The following is a 22,890-nucleotide window of genomic DNA, read 5'->3' as shown; positions in this document are numbered from 1 at the left end:
ACACCTGTAAGAGAATATATTTGTAAGGCTGAAGAGTCTGATTTGTTTCCCTATAGAATTCATGCATGTGAAAGATTGTGTGTAGAACCATTTCCCTTGAAAGAAAGTTTCTGTGTTGGGATATTTTTGTATTTAAATGTGGGGCAATAATAATTTAATCTTCTTTTCATCAGATGCATGTGGTTCTCGAAAGCTTATGCTACAATAAAGTTGGTTAGTCTTAAAGGTGCTACTGGACTCTCTTCTATTTTGTGACTACAGGCTAACACGGCTAACTCCTCTGGATATATAAATTAAAGGTAGCTTTTAACAAGCATTCATACTGTAATTCTCGCACACAGATCCCCTTAATCATATTGATAACAATCTTTGAACAGCAGAAAAAAATTCACCCTATTGAAAAACAACAGGCACTCTTATGAAAAAGTCCAATAACAACAAGGACTGTGGACTATACTACTGAGCACATATTGAGTAGTTTTTATGTCATGTTAAATTGATTATGCTTTGTTTCAGCACTGTTTTCAGCTCTGCATTGGATTCTGCTTGTATTCAAACTTCTCCAATCCACACCTGTTTTTGAATGTTTTTTTCATATACAAATACTATGTAATCTGCTTTGATTCTCAGTGAGAAAGTGGCAATATAAATGATATAAAATAAATAAATAAAATATCCGTTTATGTAGGCTGCAATCTGATTTACTCTTATCTGTAGTAACCCACACTGAGCACTTACTACTTTGTAAACATGCTTAGGAACATGGGATGTTAATCATAACAAAAATTTCTAAAATCAATGTAGAGCAACTTTCCACATTCAGGGCCAAACAAAATATGATACTGAAGGATCAGGAGACAAATCTCCCATAGTTTTTAAAGTATTAAGGGCAGATGCGGGAGAATGTGATTTGGATCAGAACTGCAACACAGTGTGTGGATAAGGCTGAGTTTAACCCTTACACCTAGGGTTACCAGCCCCCCTTACCTCAAAACAGGAGGTTGCTGGCAGCCGTGGGGGCCTGATCCACGTTCCTCACATGCACACTCCAGAGGCCCCAATGACTTCTCAGTGGGGGCCATATGGGGGCCATATCTTCCCATTTTCAGATGGAAGTGTGTCATCGGGGCTTTCAGAGCATAAGCACCATTTCACTGCATGCTCTGGTGGCTCCTAGCCAGCCTCACCACTCCTTTCCCCCCTGCTGGCCAGGTGAACAGGACCAGGGGGCAAGAGGTGGGGGCAAGTATCCCTACTTACACCCCAGAACATTTTCCTGATCTAATCATGCCATTCTGCCCCAAAGAAGAAAACACTTCAGATAACCTTATGGAGCCCATATATTCCCCCTCTAAAGGCTTGCTTGTGTTATGGTTCCAATGCAAACCCCCAGCAACTATTTACACTTAAAAAAAAAATTGTGGGAGATCCATTCACATCTAGTTTGGCCCCCATATTTACCCAGATGATAGGAAGTATCAGAGGATTTTACAAAACCAGTCAAATTTTGGCCAGTGATTATGATAAAGCAGTCACTTTCTATGTAGTTACCTACAGTCATTGCCATTGTACAGAGCAGGAATAAGTATCCCAGGCAGTTGCAATTACAGGACATCTAAACAAATAGTGAGGCAAATCCTCCATTTTGCCAGTGAGCATTATAAATGCAAACACAGTTACTGAGATGCATATTGTAACATTCAAAATCTAAAATTATCAAAATGCAACAGGTCAGAGAAGGGCAAATTTTCCAGCTTCCAGTTGTTTAGTTAGGGTTTCCAGATGTCTTATTTTGAACCAAACAGTCCAGTATTTGCTATGTTTGTCCATGAAATAAATGGAGAAAATACCAGACATATAAGTGTTTGGTATTTTCTGATTAAGGAAGTTGAAGCTGAGAGCCAGTTTAGTGTAGTGGTTAAGAGTGCAGGACTATAATCTGGAGAACCGAGTTTGATTCCCCACTCTTCCACCTGAAGCCAGCCGGGTGACCTTGGGTCAGTCACAGCTTCTAGGAGCTCTCTCAGCCCCACCCACCTCACAGGGTGATTATTGTTGTGGGGATAATAATGACATACTTTGCAAACTGCTCTGAGTGGGCATTACGTTCTCCTGAAGGGCGGTATATAAATCAATTATTATTATTATTTTTATGAATTCCACATGCCTCCAAAAACTACCCAGCGCAAGCAGTGCAAGCTACTGCAATTTCTTCTAGTGCTGACCACTTCCAGCAAGTACTATGGCTTGCAGGGGATGGAGGAAGGAGGAAAGGAGGGAGGGAAAGCAGTGGAGGATGACAATAAAAAAGCTCTGTCTGCAAAGAGAGAGAGAGAGAGAGAGAGAGAGAGTTTGACCTGTCCTTGGGGCTCTGCTCCAATGCCTGCGAGGCTGACTTTCCCTGCCTTATCTGCAGCCAATGATCCTCATCTCTCTCTTTTCCACACTGACAGGCCCACTCTCCTTCTCCTTTCCATTTGTTGGTTTAGCCAAGCTGCTCCAGCTTAACCCTTCCCTTAGCTTGGTTGCTGGCCCACGAATGGGGACCTGCAAAGGAGGCTGGGGAAATGTTTACCACACAGCCAGGGGATTATTGTTTGAATGATCTATTAACCTAGGGAAAGAAAGGCTTGTAATCAAGTTGATACTTTAATAGATGGCTGGTAGATACATACAGGTGCACAGTGGGATTCTTTTCTAAATAGATAATATAAAATATTTATACTTTAATATTGTAAACTGCTCTAAATTCATTAGAGAAGACCCGGGGGGGGGGTACTTTTCTCCCCAGTGGAACCCCAAGCAACTTACATCATCTTCCCCGCTTCCATTTTATCCTCACAATATCCCTGTAATGTAGGTTAGGCTGAGAGTATATGAGGAGCCCAAGGTCACCCAACAAGCACCTGTGGCTGAGTTATGGTTGCCAACTTGGAGCTGTGAAATTCCTAGAGATCTGGGGGTAGACTTTGGGAATGCAGGGTTTGAGGACAAGATTACTCAGAAGAGTATAATGTGATAGAGTCCATCCTTGAAACCAGCCATTTTCTTTAGGGGAACTTATCGCTATCATCTGGAGATCAGTTGTAATTCTAGGAGATCTCCAGGTCCCACCTTGAGGTTAACAAACCTAGGAATGAACAAGATAAATTGTGCTAGTGACATAGTGATGAAAGGCCCAGACTCCCAACTTACCGGGGGCTCCATTTGTGGGCTGCAAGGTGCAGGGCACAAGGCAAGGCAGCCGCCATGCTTCCTGGGCCCGGGAGGCTCCCACCAGCCCCCCTGCATGGGAGCCAATAACTTCCAATAGCCTCGTGTGCAGTTTCCTTGAGACCAGCATCTGACCCTGCCCTCCCTCAGTTTCAAATGTATCTGAAGAAGTGAGCTGTGGCTCACGAAAGCTCATACCCTACCACAAATTTTGTTAGTCTTATAGGTGCTACTGGACTCTTGTTCTTTTCTACTGCCCTATGAAATAAGTACATTTGTTAGCAAATAATTGTTGAGTAAGGATTTGAGCCCAAGGTTTAACGCGTTCAGGTCTTATGAAATCCCTAAAGGAAAAGGTTTTGGGTATATGCCATATTTATCATTACAGGAACTAAAAAGAATACTCTTTGCTTGTTGCTTTGTTTAGTTTTGAAGAGGTGTAGGCTGCAATTGACATATTAATGTTTTTTTCCAACAGAGCCTAAAATGCTGCTTCTGTAAACATGGCATCCCTTGCAGGGTTTCCTGAGAACACATAACATTATGCTGTTGGACACAGTCACAACATCTATTCATAGGCTGCATTATATACCAACATGTAGATGGACTTTACATTGCCAATTCTAGATGGAAAGTATAATAAGCTTGTGACATCTCTGTGAACCTTTGGAGAGCCTATCCTGCCTTAAACCCTTCCTTTACCAACACATTCACTCAAGTGTGCCAGTTGGAAGCTGCTTGGAAGAAATCTACCCCAAATGTCCACAAAATAATTAGGTGCACCGTGTTAACACCTACTTGATAACAGGACTATTATGAATTAAGGAGTGAAAACTGACAGAGGTGCTGAATAACCCTACTCTTGTCAGATTTCTGCCTTGAACCACCTTTTACACTAAATAAAAAGTGGATGTAAAATATAAATGAATGTAAAATAATAATAACAACAACAACATTCGGTTTATATACCGCCCTTGAGGACAACTTAATGCCCACTCAGAACAGTTTACAAAGCATGCCATTATTATCCCCACAACAAAACACCCTGTGAGGTGGGTGGGGCTGAGAGAGCTCCAGAGCTGTGACTAGCCCAAGGTCACCCAGCTGGCTTCAAGTGGAGGAGTGGGGAATCAACCCTGGTTCTCCAGATTAGAGTCCCACGCTCTTAGCCACTACACCAAACTGGCTCTCAGTTTGTAATGTAGATAGTCATCTATAAATGTTCCATATCATGGAGTTTTGTTTTTCATTGACAAATTTTTATTTCTATTATTTTTTAAATTATTAAAAAACATATTACAGAACTTACAACATCAAAGAAACTGGCAAAGGAAAAGACTGACAATGCCACTGTAATAAAAGGGAAGCAAATACCATGCTTCAACTATTATGGTTGAACCAGTTCTTAATCCTATCAGAGAAATGATTAATGTCATCCCCTCAGATAAAAAATCAGTCCCGAGGGTGTACATTAGATGGAATAATCTAATTCTCAGCAAAATATTGCAATATCGGTAGCCAGGTACTTACAAAACTGCTGTTCTTATCATCACAGGAGTGAAAATTCAGACCATCAGTGATCTTTTCCATCACAAATTGTGTCCATAATTTATCACATCATAGCTCTAGAGTAGGTGGTTCCTTGGCTTTCCAAGTATAAGCTATGGCTAACCTTGCCATAGCTAATAAGATAGAAATCATAACCTTCTTACCTTTACTCAGGGAGACGTTAGACCACAAATCTAGCAGGGCAAGATCCTGGATAGGATGGATAACCTGGCCTGCTATTCTACCAATCCTAGCTAAGACATCTTGCCAGAAACCCTGGATGATGGGACAATCCCACCAGCAGTGTTGGAATGTGCCAACTTGGCCACATCCCTTCCAACACAATAGACTAAGACCTTTGTTTATCTTATATAGAGTATAGTACCACCTGTCTGCATCTTAAAAGCTTGAAGCTGAATATTAAAAACCTTTGAGGAATGAGCACATGAGTTCCAAACCTGGCGCCATTCTGTAAGTGAGTTTTCCATACCGAGGTCTAGTTTCTATTTCTGGCCTTCTGTGAAGACCCTTATGAGGATACTATAAACAGAGGCTAAAAGTCCTCTCAAGCCCTCATCATAGTTCTTACAAGTAGTCTCAAAATCTGAAAGCAGGAACAAGGAACAATCTTTTCTTTTAAGAGTTTCTATCCTATCCCTGACCTGAAAATATCTAAACCATTGAATTATAATATTACCTTTTACTTCTGCCCTAACTCTGTTCATGATTTTCTCATTACACACTCAATCTATAGGGTGTGATAACCCAGCAGGGATCCATGCCTTAGAGATGGACTTAAATGGAATTAAAAGGCATCCGTTATGGAGAATGGTGAGACTACTTGGACTAGATCTTTTTTCATACGGTCCCAAATCTTCATTGAGGTATTCAAAGAACAATTATAAGATACCTGAAATGGTTTAAGTGCTGGTTTAAGACAACAAAGTTCTTGAAGCGAGAATGGGGCCAAAAAGGCTTGCTCTATAGATATCCATTTCTCAGGGGACTTACCATGGAGCATCTTCATCATCTGAGCTAAATTGGCAGCATAATAATACCCATTAAGGTCAGGGAAAACCCTGCCCCCATCAGATGAAGCCCTGCACAAAGTCTTAAAGGTGTCTCTGGGTTTCCTATTGGACCACAGAAAGTTAGTAAAAACAATTTGCCATCCCTTCAGTGACCGATCTGTGAGGGTTATTGGAAATGTGCGAAATAAAAATATAAACTTTGGTAGCAATTTTTTTTTAAAACCAAATGGAGCCTATCTGACCATGATAGTCTTAATTTATTCCACCCTGTTATCTGTGTACAGATTTCCTTACACTTATCAAAATTATAGTTAATTAATAATTTAAAATCGAAGGGTATAAAAACACCTAGATATTACCAAACTTTCTCTACCCAAATAAATTGACAGACAGGTTTTATATTGGAGACAGTAGATGGTTTCAAGTTAAGAGGGTATATCTCTGACTTGCTCTGACTTATTGCTAAGTCAGATATTTGACTGAAAGCCTGAAGGTTAGAGTACAAGGCTTGTAGGGAATCCTCTGGTTTTGTTAGATAAAGGACCAAATCATTGGCATATAAGGAGATTTTATGTTCTGTGTCACCTGTCTCAACCCCACTGATATTTGGAAATTTGGATCCTCACTAATTAAGTCCAACAGGGGTTTTATTGATAGAGCTAAGAGCAGTGGCAATAACCGGCATCCCTGTCGAGTGCCCCTATTGATTAGAAAAGATTCTGAGTTGAGATTATTGGCTCTAACCAAGGCCATCAAGGAGGAATATAGAGTCTTGATTGACCTCTTGAAAGCATCTCCAAATCCTGTTTTAGAAAGCAAGACGAAAAGGTATTCTGACTCCACAGAATCAAATGCCTTCTCCATATCCAATCCTAGAACTATCGCTTCCTGTTTTGTATCACTGCAATAACTAATTAAATCCAGAATCCAACAGCTATTATCAGTAATATTTCTTTTTGGGATAAAGCCCGTTTGATCCTCTTTCACATATTCCTTGATTATCAATTTTTATCAAGGATGTCCCGTATTTTTTTTTAAACCATCAGGCAACTCTATCGTTTACATGGAAATCCTAAAAATTTTGTCAGGACTTTCACCTTTCAACACTCAAAAGTTCAAAAGGTTTGAACCCCTCTCTCTCCCAGCTTCACTAGTCATCACAATGCAGTATTGTAAAACATAAAAATAGTAGGTGCAATCCCAATTATTGACACACAGTCTAGTAGCCAAATATAGTTTTGTAGAAGTACACAACTTCTGCAAGAATATTTTCCAAGACAAGAAATAAAATACAGAAAAATAGAACAAAAATGGAATTGCCAAGTTCTCACCAGAGGACTTGGGTGGGGGAGTGGGGAGGGCACACTGACAGATATGGGAATGCAAACCAGAAACTATAAGTGGACTGTCTTATTAATACTTAAGATGCCCAAAAGTTAAGTATGGCTGAAGAAGAGATTACAATTAAGTGGATATAATTCATGTTGCAATTAACAGACTCCACACCAAATGTTCATTGGTTTCTGAATGGAATACAACCAGATTGTAACTGGCAGCACAGCTCTTTGTACTGACTGCTAACTTGATACCTGCCTATGTATAACTGTTTATTTTATTTATTTATTATTTATTTTATTTTATTTTATTTATACCCCACCCTCCCCACAGATGGGCTCAGGTTATTCAAAAAAATACATTAAAAGTCACAAAAACATAAAATCAATATTTTTTTTAAAAAATCATTAAAATAGTCAGGAGTAGGCTATTTAAACAAATATTGGGAGTCCGTATATGGGCATAGCAGATGGCCAAGGGCAGCCCCAGAAGAAGTGGTGGTCTTAGATGGAAGAAGGACACCTGCTGGCACTCAGCCAAAGGCCCGGTGGAACATCTCTGTTTAAGCAAACTGCACTGCACCCTGCATCTTTTCTATACAAATTCTACACTAGACAGAAGCACTAATATTATTGCTGCTTTTACTGTCACTAGAACTGTATCAACGTAGGCTCTTAAGAGATTAACTTATTCTACAACTCTTCTTGCATGGGATCTTGCAGACAGAAAAGGCTCTGCGTTAGAGCCAGTGCATTAGAGGGATGAAAGCCTATCCCAGCTGATAACATAACTAGCAGATGCACAATAAGCACACACACAACATTTACTGAAAAATTACCAGTTTTGATAAGCAGCAGAAGTAGGAGCAGAAGTTCATTTCTAACAACATTCCTTACCATGCCAATAGCAATGTGCCACTCTTCTACATCTTGTCTTCCCATTTCCCTTTATCAACCTCCAATTGCCTGCTCCCCCACTTCTTGGACCTGAGTATCCTTATGAAGCTCCCAACTTGCTACTCATCTTAGGCTGCTTTCGTACATGTTGGATAATGAACTCTTGATGCACTACAACAACACTTTTATTAAAGAGCTTACAGTGGCCTCAGAAACCTATTTAAAGTAGTTGGGCCTTAGCAGAGTATTATCAACTGCAGAAAAAATGTGATGGATGGTTTGAGTTTGTGTGCTGGCTGGTGTGAGTGTGTGTGAGAGAAAAACAAACTTGCACTTGCTTAGGTTTAGAAAGGAAATAAGAGTTCTTTATTATAGGAACTCCATACTCTGATAGGAAAGGAGGCGAGATAGATGCCTATCTACCTATCTTGTCTAAGAATGGACATGGCTGGCAGGACAAGTCCTGCATCCATGGTGGAAGATGGAGAGAAGTGTGACAAAGCCAGGAAGAGAAGGACGTCACAAGGAGGAAATCCTGAGATTGGCAATTTACACATCAAAGGATAGTTCAGAGCAGTAAACAAATGCTCTGACCTCTCTATTTTTCTAACTCTTTGGTTTGTCCTCCTCTGAAACCTGAGGAAAGGAACATCATCAAGTTCTCCTCTTTTAACAGGTTTCATACAGGAAAATCCAATTGCAAATGATTGCTATAGTGCATCAAGAGTATATTATGCAACAATGTGTAAAAGCAGCCAGGATCCCCTTCTGAGCACACTTCTGCTTGCTCACTGAAGTCCACCACCAGTCCTGCCTACTTAAACATCCTTGGCACACAAGTCTCCTTTTATCCGTCATAGATCACCAGAACCCATTCATTCTTCTCTCTTTGATGCATATGCAGGCAAAAAAAAGTAAATTCCGCATTCTGCTCCACTCTACCACACAGCATTCTATTATATTCTCCACACCGCTTGACATGCGCATTACTAAATTAAAGGGAATTATGTAAAACTCCTGGAATGCCTATCCTTGTTGGTCACTCTAGGACTTTAGTGTCCCTTAGACTCTATGGTATACCATATTCCACCCTTCAAAGCTGTCATTTCTTCCACTAGAACTGATCTCTGTCGTCTGAAGATGTTGTAATTCCAGGACAACTGCAAGCTCCATCTTGAAGCCAGTAACATTCTCAAAGAGCTGTTAAGGGTGGGATCAGATATTTAAAGGCCGGGGGAGGGGGGACAGGAAAACTGGAAGGACAGGTCCCCCAGAAGGCTTTCCCCCTACATTTTCCATTGCAAAAATGGAAATTTGGGGGAGTACTGAAAAAAACTCCTATTACTTTGTTTCCCCTTTGGAATCAGTAAAATGTTTTTAAACATAAGGCTTTACTCATTCAAAATATTTAACATGAAATAAATGTATGTAAGACAGTAACACTCACTGTGGCTGTATGTGACTCTTTTGACATACAACCTATGGCTATTCTGAGCACTGGTCCTCAAGGTTCTCAACAACAAGCCTTCTCTGCATTCTCATCCCAACACCCAGGCCACAAAGAATACACCCACTGCAGCTACTCAGTAAAAGAGCATGCTGATGGTGGTGATTTTACTTCCTGTTCTCCTCAAACAGCTTGCTGTCCTCCAGGAACATTGTACCTCATTCTGAGGAAAGAGCAAGAAGGAACAGTGGTGGAGAGAGATAACCCTATAATTTGGTACTTTTAAAAAGTTACAGTTATCTATTTTATATATCTACATCTAATCCATATATCATACATTTTTGTATGCGTGTGTTTGGTGGGGTTGCACCAGGGCATACAGTAATCATGTCTCTCTTTTGGCTGATGGTAATTGCCTTTCACTCAGTTACACGTTTTAAAAATTTCTCATCTGGCTTTAGTTAAATGAAACTGACACAGACAATACTCCCAGTCTGCGGGTTGTGTATGAAATAGCATAAAATAAACAGAAGAAAATCTGAACTTTTGGCTACCATGCATATGATACAGACTTTCACTAGTATATAATAAACAGACTTTCACTAGCCAAAAGGCTTCTCTGCTAGTGGGGAAGGGTGACTTTCACTGATTTCCTCCCTGGCTTCAGATCCCCACATCACACACAATGCTGAACCTGAGAGGATCCAATCCCCCTCAAGAGCACCATTCTGGACAATAAAGTGGGCTGCAGAAGGAAAAAAAACATTCTGTGAGCAGAGCTCTTTTGATAATCTTTTGGATCCGATCATATAATAGCAAATTGTCTTTATGATGCTGACCTGTAATATCAAACTAAAGCAGTAAATATTTGGCCATACTGATTCTCTGGAAATATTCAACTGCCTCCACATGGCTATCACCTAAGCACTAGAAGGGGGAAATGATTTATTTTAATTTTTTTTAAACTACATTTTCCGCAAATCTTAGGTTCCTCCTGTACATCTAAAACTTAGCTCAATAATAACATTATCATTGAAATACTTAAAGTATAGTGGAGGAAATTCAGTCAACATAATGAATCGCAGAAATGAAATTAAAACATAGCAAAAATGGCTGAACTTGCTACCACAAAATATGGCCTTTTAAGTATAATTTGAGAATTCTTAATAGAAAGAATAAGGACAAAAATAGACAGGGTTGCAACCAGAGAGCTGCTTGGGTGTACTTAAACAAGAGTTAGCTGCAATTCTGGAATACTGGAATAGTGTCCATGTGTTAGAATTGGACTTTTCTCGAGAAACCTTCTTCCATGTGTATTAGTAAAAAGTAATTCATCTCTCACAGATCTTAAAATCTGACTGCTTGGACTAAGATTTAGTTTCAGTAATGACAGCAACACAGATCTTGAAAAAGCAAAGGAAAAAGCTAACCCACATAATTAATTCTGACATGGCAAACTGGCTGCCTTGCTGCCACAGAACCTGGCTTTGGAGCTTACCAGTAATATGCCAAAGAATTCTGAAACAACTGGAACTGCCAGTCTGGAATTAATAGAATAAAAATGTTCCAAGTAAGTTCTCTCCCTCCCTCCCTATCTTCATATTCTCTTCTCAGCTTTCCTTGCTGTAGCCTCTTTCCTTGCCATTTTTTCCCCTGTGGGTAGTTTCATAGAGCCAACATTAACTCCAAGCCCAGGGCGCACTTTGTGCCAGATGTATTCCATAAACACATATCAAGGTGGCAATTGGATGGTGGAGTGATGGTAAAGTTCATGCTGGGACTTTCCAGTAAGTCTTACATAGTTTCCTCTTTTTCCTACTTCTCTCTCTTAGGCTCTTCTTCCTTTCCTCCTTGTCATTACACTTTTAAAAATAAATCCTCACTTTTGAATATCCATTAGTGGGACTCAGGTCAACATTTCACAAAGATCCACACTTCACAAAGATGCTTATATTCTGAGATTTACCCACTACATGGGGTTCAGACATTCTTTTTTTCCCCAAGAAATTTTTATTTTATTAATAGAATTAAAAGCCCAGTAAAAAGGGCAGACATTCTGATTCAGAATTTCAGATCTCCACAAACCACATGAAGCCTGTGCTTAGCCCACAATTTCCCCGTCTATCAGATAGGTGGCAATGAAGTCATAGTAAAAGAATAGTTGCCATGAGAAACCCCATGCTACAACTGTACACTCTGTTTTCCATTCTTTCTGCCTAACACCACTGAATTCTCTGTGTACAAAACAGATACACAGATGTACCTCTATGGCTTAATTTCAAGCTAAATGTAAAAATGAGTTAGGTTGGCTTTACCTCCTGGCCAACAGAAACCCTACCCTTTCTCTGTAGTAGGAAAAATATGCCCATTTAAGCCAAAGCACCATTTCCAAAGAGATGTTGACCCAACGTAAGAACCATGAGCACTGAACTAATTTGAAAAATGAAATGCATACACAGTCATTTACTATTCTGTAAGCATGGGCTTATTTTTTTTAAGTGAACAAAATTTAACACAGATTTGTAGCATTTATTGACTTCCCAAAAGAGGGTAGTGTATCTCCTTCTGAAAATAAGCCTATGAAAGAATATTATCATATTTCCTTCAAAGACAAAGGAAGGAGTAAAACCATGTGAGGGTCCCCACTTAAGATTCAAGGAAGAAAACCACAATTAATCAAAATGCTGTGAAAACTGAAACAGTCATCAAAGAAAAGAGAACTCCAACATCTGGCATGGGAGGGGGCGTTCTGTTGTAATGAAGATGAACAACAGAATCTATACAGATATTGGGCTGTATCCAACAAGAACTGCAAATGGAGTACAGCTCATGGAATGGGATTTTTCCACCTTCTTCTGTAGCCTATCACACTCCTTGAAACATTGTCCATAGTGGTAAAGGACCCCAGGAACACCTGCTGGGCACCATTTGGGTCTGCAGCAGAAGGCAGGGATCAGTGAAAATAATACTCTCCTATGCCAGAGGAAGTGTTTTCTTGCAGGCAAAAACCACAGGATACAATCCAGTATCACTTAGGTCCTTTTCACACAGCCTTTGTAAACTATTTTGGCTGCTTGTTGATACTGAGGTTTTGTGCCATTTCAGACACAACCAATTTGGCTGCCAGTTGCTAACAGATTTTTGTTAACCTTTTCAAACAAAGCCTCTTGTGTCCTGTTTGCATTGTGAAGTTGAGACTTAAAAAAAAAACTCTTTTCTCCCATTCTCAGGTGTTCTATGTGCTTCTGATTAGCTGCAGTGTACTGTTTAAAATGTCAGCGGCACTTTCACCAGCGCCATCTTTTTATTTTCCCACCCATTTCCAGCACATTCTATTTTTTAACAGACAGTGATTCGCACTATAATTAGCATTGTAATGATAGATGTAGCAGGTTCTCTAAACTCCCAGCTTTCATTTTTTTAAAAGTAAGTCTCAAACCCTTTCCCCTGCAGAGATATGCCTTGCTGAAATAAGCTGGGAATTCTGAGAACTAGCTACACCTATCATTACAGTGCTATATCACTTTAGTGACATTTTTGTGCTGATTTTTTTTAATGTAAAAGCCCCGGTGGTCCAGAGGAGAGGAAAGTAGCCACTTCCAGTGCTAGAGCAGCACTGTTTGAAATGGCCACAATTCATATACAATTCATAAATATAAATGCTGTACATGCTGATTGAAACAGCTGCCATTGCTTTACATGAAGTCAGGGAAGCAACAGATGATAAACATTAAAATTGAAATATGAAAGGGGCCTTAGCTATTTTAAATACGTGTCCTATTTTTTTATCTCATTAACTAACAATTTTATAACCAACTGAAACCATATTTTATCTTTAGATTAAAGGAGGCCGCCTGATTAAGAAAAGCATATTTGTTCAAGTAATGCTCAAGTTTATCATATTAGGTGTGAAAGTCCTTTAAAAAATAACATGCTTTCTTGAACTTGTAACCCACAAAACTTTAAAAAGTTTATTATTTTTGAAAGAAACACAAGAAATTAACGGTATACTGTAAACCATATAGAGAAGAAAGAAGTTGCATAAAGAGATGACTCAAGCACCAAAATGGAAAAAGGGATGTACTACAACACGCATTTCTTGTAACTAATTAGGTGTTAAGGATAGCAGTTTTAGGGAATGAAAACCTTCTCAAAATATTGCTTTCTGAAAGGTAAGAGGGCAGCTACACCAGATTCAGAATCATATTCCCCAAATAACATGGTGATATGCCAATCGCATGATTAATTGTTCTGGAACAATTCAAGATGTTGATTATTTGCTACATTTTTATCCCACTCAGCTTTCAAAGAACTCAAACAAAACGGTTCACTTCTCCTCCTTTTTTAAGAGAAATGCCTTACAAGATAGTTTAGGCTGAGAGAATATGATTTGTCTAAAGTTGCTCAGTGAGCTTCATGGCTGAATAGGAATTTGAACTTGGGTACCCCCAGTTCACTTTAACAACCACACCACACTAGTTTATTACATAAAAAGATGTCAGTTCTACAGTAGTAATACTTGAGGAATGTCTGCTTCTGTATATATGGATCTCCTTGTTTAATGATAGGTAAAGGGTATGGACTGTTCTGTGTTCCATCTGTTACAGGTAAGCACAACCTGTTTCCCGAATAGGAGGTCTCCTTAATTTGTTGGGGGAATTAGTATTAAGGAGGCAAGCGACAAGGGGAGGACCTAGGAATCTCCACCAATGTTTACAGGGATTATTCACTTACAGAATGCTCAAATAAGTCAGGCAGATGTTCAACTGGAAAGTTTTTATTGAAGAGAAATAAAAAGACAAATGTACAGAGAACCCACACAGCACATATACAAGGCTAACTAAGAAAATTAGAGAGGAAAGGGGGAGAAAGCAGTTTCGAGATGGTGACAGTTACCAGTCTTGAAGATAGAGGTTCACAAAGGCAGCAGCAAAACAACCAGTGCCTCACGAAGAGAAAAGCAGCAGCCCAAACACATTTGGGAGGGTATGGTGGGTCACAAGACATACACACACACAGCACATGGCTGGGGAAGCCCAGTTATAGGGTAAATTGCTCCCTGGGTCAAGCTGACCTTTGTCCCCAAAACAATGGCATCCACTATGGGCCAGGTAGTGCCCTGAACTTATGATATAATGAGGAAGGAGTGTTTATAATATTTCATCCATAAGCTGCCCTCTTAGTGTGAGGAGGGGGTCTGACTGCTAACAACCCAGTTTTCATCATCGTGTCTTCTGTGCAGCCCTAATGGGAGATTAGTGAGCTAACTTACCCAAGAAGTAGGCATGAAGCTCTTTAATGGAAGAGAGTCTTGAGGATGACTTTGCCCACAGCTGCATCCCTTCTGGAGTCTGTATCAATGGCACAATGCTTGATGAAAGTGGACAGAGTAGAAAAGGTGGCCACCTTGCACCAGTCCACTAGAGGGATGCCCAAGCTGAAGGCAGATGAGGTGGACTGAGCCCTTGTAGAGTGCGCTCTTATGTGCAATGGGCATGGTTGTTTAGACTAATTCTAACAATCCTTAATGAGCCAAACTATACAATTCAAAATGGTCTATAGAGTGACCTTAAGACCCTTTTGGGGTCCTTTCAACAAGACAAAGAGATTAGGGTCCTTTCAGAAGGAGCTGTCCTGTCCAAGCAGAAGCATAAAGCCCATTTAACATCAAAGGTGTGCAAAAGTCTCTGTGTCAATCACAGGAGTACAGAAAAACAATGTCCTGATTGAAGTGTAAAGAGGAGACAACCTTCGGAAAAAAGGGGAGGCTTGGATGGAGGACTACCTTATCTGCGAACATATTAATGAAAGGAGAATCATGTCTTAGGGCTTGTAATTAACTCAACCTCCTAGCCGAGGTGATAGCCACCAGAAAGGCTGTTTTAGCTGTCAGAACCTCAAGAGAGTAGGTAGCTAGAGGTTTGAAAGGTTTATGCATGAGTGAAGTAAGAACCAAGGAGAGACTCCACTGGGGAGTCAGCCTAGATGCTGGAGGATACAGGTTTGCTAAACTTCAGCTTTGACTTTTTTCTCATGGGAAACAATGGAGTGGATGGGGCAGCCTTGTTCAGGGGCTCATAGAATTGGTCCTCAGGGTCCAATCTTCCTGAAACTTGGGAGGAGGGTCTTTAGAGAACAGTCAGGTTCCCATCCAATTTGGTGATGTTTGGTTAAAAAATGACCCCTCCAGCCTACCAGTTAGCTCCCAGCGTGATTTTCCCTTAGAAAACAATGGCCAAATTTTACCAATTTTCTTTTGAAAATTTGGTAAAAATTCAAGATACCCGGTTTTTTATTCAGAATACCTGGATTTTACTGAATCAGCCAAAATTCAGTATTTTAATCCAAATTCTGAACCAAACTGCATCCCCCTACTTTAGCTTTTCTGTATTTGGAAAAGTGCTTCAACCCTTTAATCATTTTGTTTGCCCTTTTCTGCTCTTCTGCACTACAATATCTAATAAACCAAACAAAACTTTGACAAATAATCATTCATTATTTAAAATTCCTGTAAAACATTACTTACTTGTGTCCCAACAGTCTCCTGAAAGCATCGTCCAAGCTGGGTTTTAGCAGAAACAGGGTACACATGAGAAACTGGCTGCTGATGTGAATAGGTTGAATGTACTTTCTGAGTCTTTTGAAATGGCAGACTTTGATAAGAAACCTGGGAATGTCCTGATTGGGATGGTTTTGTTTTTTGTCCTGTAGATGTGCTGTCAATTCTTGAAACTTGATGGAATTGCACTGAAGCTTCAGGAGGATGCTTCACATGAATGTTCACAATGTTAGGAGGAAATTTTACTGGGAAAATAATTAAAAGAAGAAACACAGCTGTTAGCAATACCAAATATATAGTAAATATACTAATCTTTTCAAGAAATATTTTACATATACTAAACTTTAGACAAAAAGGCAATAGCCACATTCTACTGTCTCAACAAATCTCTGTAAATCTGGGATGGGCACTTAATGCAGCTTATCCTCATGCTCAAGTGTTCCCTCCCATCTTACATGAAAATAACCAGGCTGCCCCAATCTGTGGATACTTAAACCTGGAGATCAGGGCCACTTGGCTACAAATAGATGCTTCTGCAAATCTGGGAAATCCGTAAGGGTTTTCAAAAAAATGTGACAGCCACCTGAAATACATTGCAGAGGATTATCCCCCTCCCATAGCACTGTCTGTGAAAGTTCAGAATACCCATCTATGGAGTCCACAGCTGAGGAGACAAAGCTACCACCACTACCGCCACTAAGGAATTGAAGCTGAGGGTCATGGGGGAATCATCACTGCCTCCACCACTGAAGGGATGAAGCTAGAGCAGGACACTCAGCTGCCTGGGGACTCGTCACAGCCAGGAGTGGTACCAAGCCCTGCAGCAGACACCAGGAGTACTAAAACTATGCAGCCACCCAGGAGAGTCACTGACAGAGAGTAGGGAAGGGCTCCCGGCCTTTGCTGATGGCGACAGGGCTACTGAGGGGAACAGGGAGCCTGCATGGATCTTTGTAATCCACCTACCCAATTTGGAATCCGAGTTTGTTAGATTAATCCCAGTATCTGGCTGGTTGCTGATAGAAAGAAGAATACTGGGCTATATGGAACTTTGGACCAATTCAATATGGCTCTGCTACTGGAGGAACTGCTAAGAATTAATTTCCATAAGCAAATTTTGTGAATAAAATTTAAGATTTGTAAAGTTTGCCGCAGACTATAAAAACCACTTAAATAGCACAGATTTTAAAACGTGATACAAAAAGGGGGAGGATATTCTAATGAAAGCTTTAAGCAAGAATAGTTTATTATTTTAATATTAATTCTGGATATTAAATTATCAGAACAACCATAGTCTTGCTATTCTGCTACCTGGACTGTAAAGATATGAAAAGGGTAAGCAACATCCAATTAGTATATTGCAAGGCTCTGAAGGGAAAGATAGAAATAGAGTATCATTACAGAAGCTGTCTCATTTTGAAAGTGTAAATTCATTTGGCTTCAGAATATCTTATCAAACAGCCTTTCAGTAACATGTTTCTCATTATTTGAACCATTTAAGAAAAACAACATCCAGTTTAAAGCTATGTGGATGGATTTTATGACATTCTCTGGTTCTCCAGCATCCAAATGAAGAAGTAAAACTACAGCCAATAGAAAATCTACACATTAAGAGGGGAAGAAAAATGTTTACCTTTTATTCCTTGCTGTCCAGACATAGTCAGTGGTAAAGTATGCGTAGAATGGATGACATGGGATCCCACAGCCTTGCTTGCTTGTTGTGAATTATGATAGAGTTTTGGAGCACTGCTACTCTGCACTGGGATTTGACAAAGTTTTCCAGTATAATTAGGAGGACATTGGCATTTATCTCTAGAACTACACTGGCCCCCATTCATACACGGAAGATGGCAAATAACTGAAAAAGAAAAAAGAGGGGGGATTGGATTTAATTTCTCGATTATTTTTTAAAAACAAAATCACTTTTAGTCATCTTATTTGATGATTAAATATCCTTCCCTCCTTCAAGCACTTGAGTTTATTCAGAGATGCCTATTCTCTGACTGTATTTCCTGTTCAAAATGTAATTTGTTACATTTCAGTACTTAGAAAAACATAGCATGAATATGTATATATTGTTATATTTCAAGAAACATACTTGCCATTATGCACCCAACTTTCAGAGATTACAAGCAATGAGTAGAGACAGCAGAGAGAGAGAGAGTGGGCCACTTGTGCATTTGACACAATGCCTAGTAAAACTGCCAATCAGGGAGAAATTATGCGTCCTAATAACTGTATAACCTTTGACAGAGACAACATGTGAAATTTTCCAGCTTTAATAAATTTCTTCAAATTCCGGAGATCTTAGATGGGTATAACCCCACTAATCTTTCTTAGATACCAGGAAATACCTGGATTAAAACCCAAGGGAAGAAACCTCATTAGGAACTTTTGAATGGCCCCTTTAGAAAGGAGCTCATCCAGGGCCTATTGGAGCCCATCAGAACAAACACCAACTGAAATAGGATGGCAACTCCATGAAATGTAATAGGTAACCAAAACTGACAACTGAGAAAACTTATGTGCCCTCAATATTAGTCTCCCATAAAGAGGCAAAAGGAGCCAGCCTGTCCAAAAAAGACACAGAAACCCATAGTTGAAGTATGGTTACTCAGAAAATTGTCCCTGCTGCAATGCCTTAGGAGACTAAAGTTGAGGGTGCTTTGATCTCACCTTAAATTACCTTTTCCCACTCTGCCCGTTAGTTGAGGAGTAGGGCCTCTGGGGATAATACTGCTGGTAGGCATACCTCATCAAACGGTGTTGGTATGATTTCAGCTTCTAGTTGCAGTACCTGGGACACTGTTAGTGAGTTGGGGCAATGACCCCAATAGACTTTGCAATCTGACAGTTTTTCTTCATCCGTGACAAAAACTCATCAGTCCTCTCTGAAAACAGGAGATTTTGCTCAAAAGGGAAATCCTCAATTTTGCTTCACTTATCATGTGGTAGGGTCAAACATGAAGCCACATGATGATGGCTGAGGCCACAGATCTAATGGAAGTAGAGTTGCCATCCCCCCCCGCTGGGGGCGGGGGATCCCCCATTTTGACCCCTCCCCCCTGCTTCCAATGCATTCAGAAGCAGGGGGGGGAGGGAAATGGCTGCTGCTAAGGGGACGCTCTAGCATTCTTCTCTCCTAGTCTCTATGGAAGGAAGACAAGTTTCAGCTAGAGTGTCCTCTCCGGGTAAAAGCTGCTGCACGCAGTTTCTGTGTGCACTCTGTAGTAGGAGAAGAGGAGCAGTAGGTTAGGCTGAGTTCTTCTCCTAATGCAAACAGTCACCGATACTGCTCCACCCCTCCACCCTCCCCAAGCCTCAATTAATTCAGGGCTTTGTCAAGGGCATTCTTCTTATTTATTTGTGTGGAGTCATGGCCGTGGCTGGGAGGAGGGAGGAAGAGAGCAAGTCTAAGCAACCCCACACACATACTTCTGAGTCTCAAGTTCCACTCCTTTTCCACCACCACCCCTCTATTTCAGGGGCCCTTGCTTCATTTAGTGCTGTCAGCTGCCTTTCTTAAATCTTGTGTCCATCCTGGCAGTGAACGGGGTGGGCTGCCAGTGAGTAAGTCTTAGCTGCCTAGTTCCTCCAACCTTCACAGATTTGCAAAACAATACAGAAGATCAGCTTTCTCCTGAGTCTTCTCTCCCCTCCCCTCCCCCGCCTTCAGACTTTTGTCCTGGGCAGCCCTGGTGGGTGTGTGCTTGTGAGTTTTGCTCTTGCCGCCTCACTTTGCAATTCTTTGCAGCTCCCCTGCAGCACACACTGTCTGCAGAAGGTTTGAGAATTAGCTTAACAGAGCTCCCTGCAGGATAAGAAAGAAAGCAGCCAAAATGGGGCAAGATTGGAGGGAGAGATGCAGAATCTGTGCAAGCAGCCTGAACTTCGGTGTATGCTTGCATTTACTGTCTTCCTGCCTGGAGGGAGGGCAGGGCAGAGGATTTTTTTCTGCTGTCAGAAAAACCAGAGGGAAGAGGAGGATATTAGTCCAGTGACTCTATAGAGGCCAACAAGATTTTCAAAGTGTAAGATTTTGAGAGTCAGAGCTCCCTTTTTCAGACACAAGTGACTGAGGGTGAGGCCTGAGCAACTGTTTAGCCACTTGACTCCTGCCTGTGCAGGCAGCCTGAAGCAGCCTGTGTTTTGATGTCTCCTTCCCCTCAGCTCCCCAGTCCATTTCTCAGTTTTATGCCAAGATGCTGAGTGTGTATGTTAATGCTGCATACAGCCACTTTTTCTTAGTTCACTCCCCCTAAACCAGTGGACAGGACTCTAGAGGAGGAAGAAACTGTTGCTGCCCAAACTGGCTGGTACAGCTGCCTTCCCTCTGCCTGTCATCCAAAGACATCTCAAGGGATAGGACTGGAAAGGCTTGGCACATCTTGGGACAGCCTGAACTTGGTGTTGCATGCAGCTGTTCCCTCCTTCCTGCTTGGATTGAGGCAGTTCACAGGAGGGGCCCCTGTGATTGAGACAGAGGGAGGGTGTATGAAGATGCAGAAAGAAGGGAAGGTGTGGGGGGAAGGGGGAGCCAGGCTTTGCTTGAAGCAGCTCTACTCAGAAGGCAGTTGGAATGGTATAAATCTACTTTTTCCCATGCCCATCCATTTGCACTCCCACTTGAAAAGAAATTCAGAATCTCTTAGGAGCATCTGAAACTATTTAGAATAGAGATACCCCCCCACACACCACACACACACACACACACAGTTTGAAGAACTTCAGAGAGTAATGTGTCAAAACATGAAATATCAGGAGTTTGGAATGTAAATAGATGTTTCAAAAGCATATACTTCAGAACATCGCAAGAGCTTTAACACAGTGTACTTGTTACATTAGATAATGGATTTGAAAATAATTGACCATCATAAAGGCTACTGAGCATTCTCTGAAGATTGATTTCCTTTCCATTCCCCCATAGTAAAACTGAGGCAATCATTTTGCTCACAAGACTGTTCAAAGAAATTATTTTTCTGCAGCTACTTTTGAGGATCACTTACTGTTTCTAGTATATCCAAAAACAAAAAATCCTATTTAGAGTATTTTATTAACATCTATCAAACACAAAACAGCATGAAAATTTTTAATTTCTACAGAACTCTTCATCAGGCCAGATATTAGAAAAATTGGATGGGGGAGAGAAATCTCTGACTTATGGCGGCTCCAGCAAGGAATCTTCTAAGGCAGGTGAGGGGCACAGGTGATTTGCCATTTTCTTTCTCCACCAAGTATTCCTTGGTGGTCTCCCATCCAAGTACTGGCCCTGCTTAACTTCTGAGATCTGTTGTGGTCTGGCTATACCATGCCACCTTCCCTTACCAGATCTCATAACTGCATTTGGCATTTGCTAATTTGCAAGTGGAAAGAGACAGAACTGCATCCGAAGCTGAGCTGGAAGATCTCACCTGGAGATGTTAAACACTGTATGAGGGCAGAGACTCATTCCTGAACATGTAAATTTTTATTGTTTAACAAACTTACCAGAACACAGCTTCTGTACATATTCTCTGTAACACATGTACACATCCATATCTGTGCTAATGATTAGGGCTGCTATTCTCACCTGGGTTCAGGAGAGAAGAGGGAATCCCTCAGCAGAGATAGCCCTTGCTATGTGTAATCTGATTGACAACGACGACGATGATAACTGCGCTTATATATCGCTCTTCTAGACAGATTAGTGCCTCACCCAGAGCAGTGATAAATTACGAAACATTTAAGGGGGTTGACAGTAGGGATGTGCGTTTCGGCATTCAGAATGCCGAAAGAATGCCGAAACAAAAGTGTTTCGGCATTCTTCAAGAATCCCGAAACGTTTCGGGGAATGCCGAAACATTTCGGGATTGCCGAAAGAAAAACCCGAAACGTTTCGGGATTCTTTCGGCATTCTTTCGGCATTCGAGAATCGCCATTTTGATTTTGCTAGCCGTTTGCCTTAGCAAGCGGCTAGCAAAATCCTGCTGGAAGCAAAGGCTTCCTGCAGGCTCTTAGAAGAGGGGAGGGGGGGAGAAGGAGTGAATCACTCACTCCTTCTGTCACCCCCCACCCCTCTTGCAAAGGAGGATAGGGAATCCTGCTTTGCCTTGCAAATGCAAGGTGCAAGCATTGCATTGCACTTTGCATTTGCAAAGCAGCAGAGATTCCCGCCAAAACTAACAGGTAGGGGAGGGGGAGCAGGAGGAGGGTGGCTCTTGGAGTGTGGGTGGGGAAAGGCAGGGGACTGGGGACTTTAGGAGTCACCAATCCCACTGCTGCATTCTCATGCCAGCCAATAGATTTAAATCTTTGGCTGAGGCTGCAGCAGGGGATTTAAATTTGGAGCAAGACTGTCTGGAACACTTCTGTTGCTGCTGCTGCTGAGCTGTGACCGAGAGAGGAGAAGAAGAGAGACTGCACCTGGAGCCTGGAGGACATCTGCCTGGAGGATCAACTGTGCTGGACATCCTGAGAGGACACCTGGTAGGCCTTTTTAAAATTTTTGTAAATTTTTTTGATGCTGGGCAATGTGCTGCTGTGGCCTGCCTCTGCAAAAAGGTGTTGCAGTTTATTCTTGGCATGGCCTGGGGGACAGGTTGGGCAGACAATGTTTGATGGTGGGGTGGGGGTTTCAGCATTGGTTGTTGTGCTTGCCTTCTTAAAGCTTGATCCACTGTTTTAAGATTAAAACAAGAGTGTGCCAGCTTTGGGCCTACACAGGCCAGAAGCCTTTCTTCTGGCTGGCTCTCACAGTTGTGCTCCACAATCTGGAATGGTGTGGCTTGCTTTTCTGTGTCTGGTCCCCTGCTTGCAAGGATTCCCAACAGGCTCCGTCCTGATCAACTGTGCCAGCCTGTGGGCCACACACAGGTATGGCCT

At 41.2% G+C, this 22,890-nt stretch overlaps 1 protein-coding gene across 10 annotated transcripts in view; it reads right to left on the bottom strand.

Moving 5' to 3' along the window:
* The window catches only part of LTBP1 (latent transforming growth factor beta binding protein 1), a 416,097-nt gene that overhangs the window by 248,434 nt on the left and 144,773 nt on the right, over positions 1–22,890 (bottom strand). For all 10 annotated transcript variants that reach the window (XM_054976893.1, XM_054976903.1, XM_054976911.1 and 7 more), the window contains 2 exons: positions 17,663–17,887; positions 15,997–16,274 (listed from right to left, as the gene is read on the bottom strand). In XM_054976893.1, the coding sequence (XP_054832868.1) occupies positions 15,997–16,274; positions 17,663–17,887 (503 nt within the window). The remainder of the gene's footprint in view (positions 1–15,996; positions 16,275–17,662; positions 17,888–22,890) is intronic.

The sequence above is a fragment of the Eublepharis macularius genome, chromosome 1 (genome assembly GCF_028583425.1).
Source record: "Eublepharis macularius isolate TG4126 chromosome 1, MPM_Emac_v1.0, whole genome shotgun sequence".
NCBI classification, from domain to species: Eukaryota; Metazoa; Chordata; class Lepidosauria; order Squamata; family Eublepharidae; genus Eublepharis; species Eublepharis macularius.
This window is presented reverse-complemented; position numbering and strand designations above follow the sequence as displayed.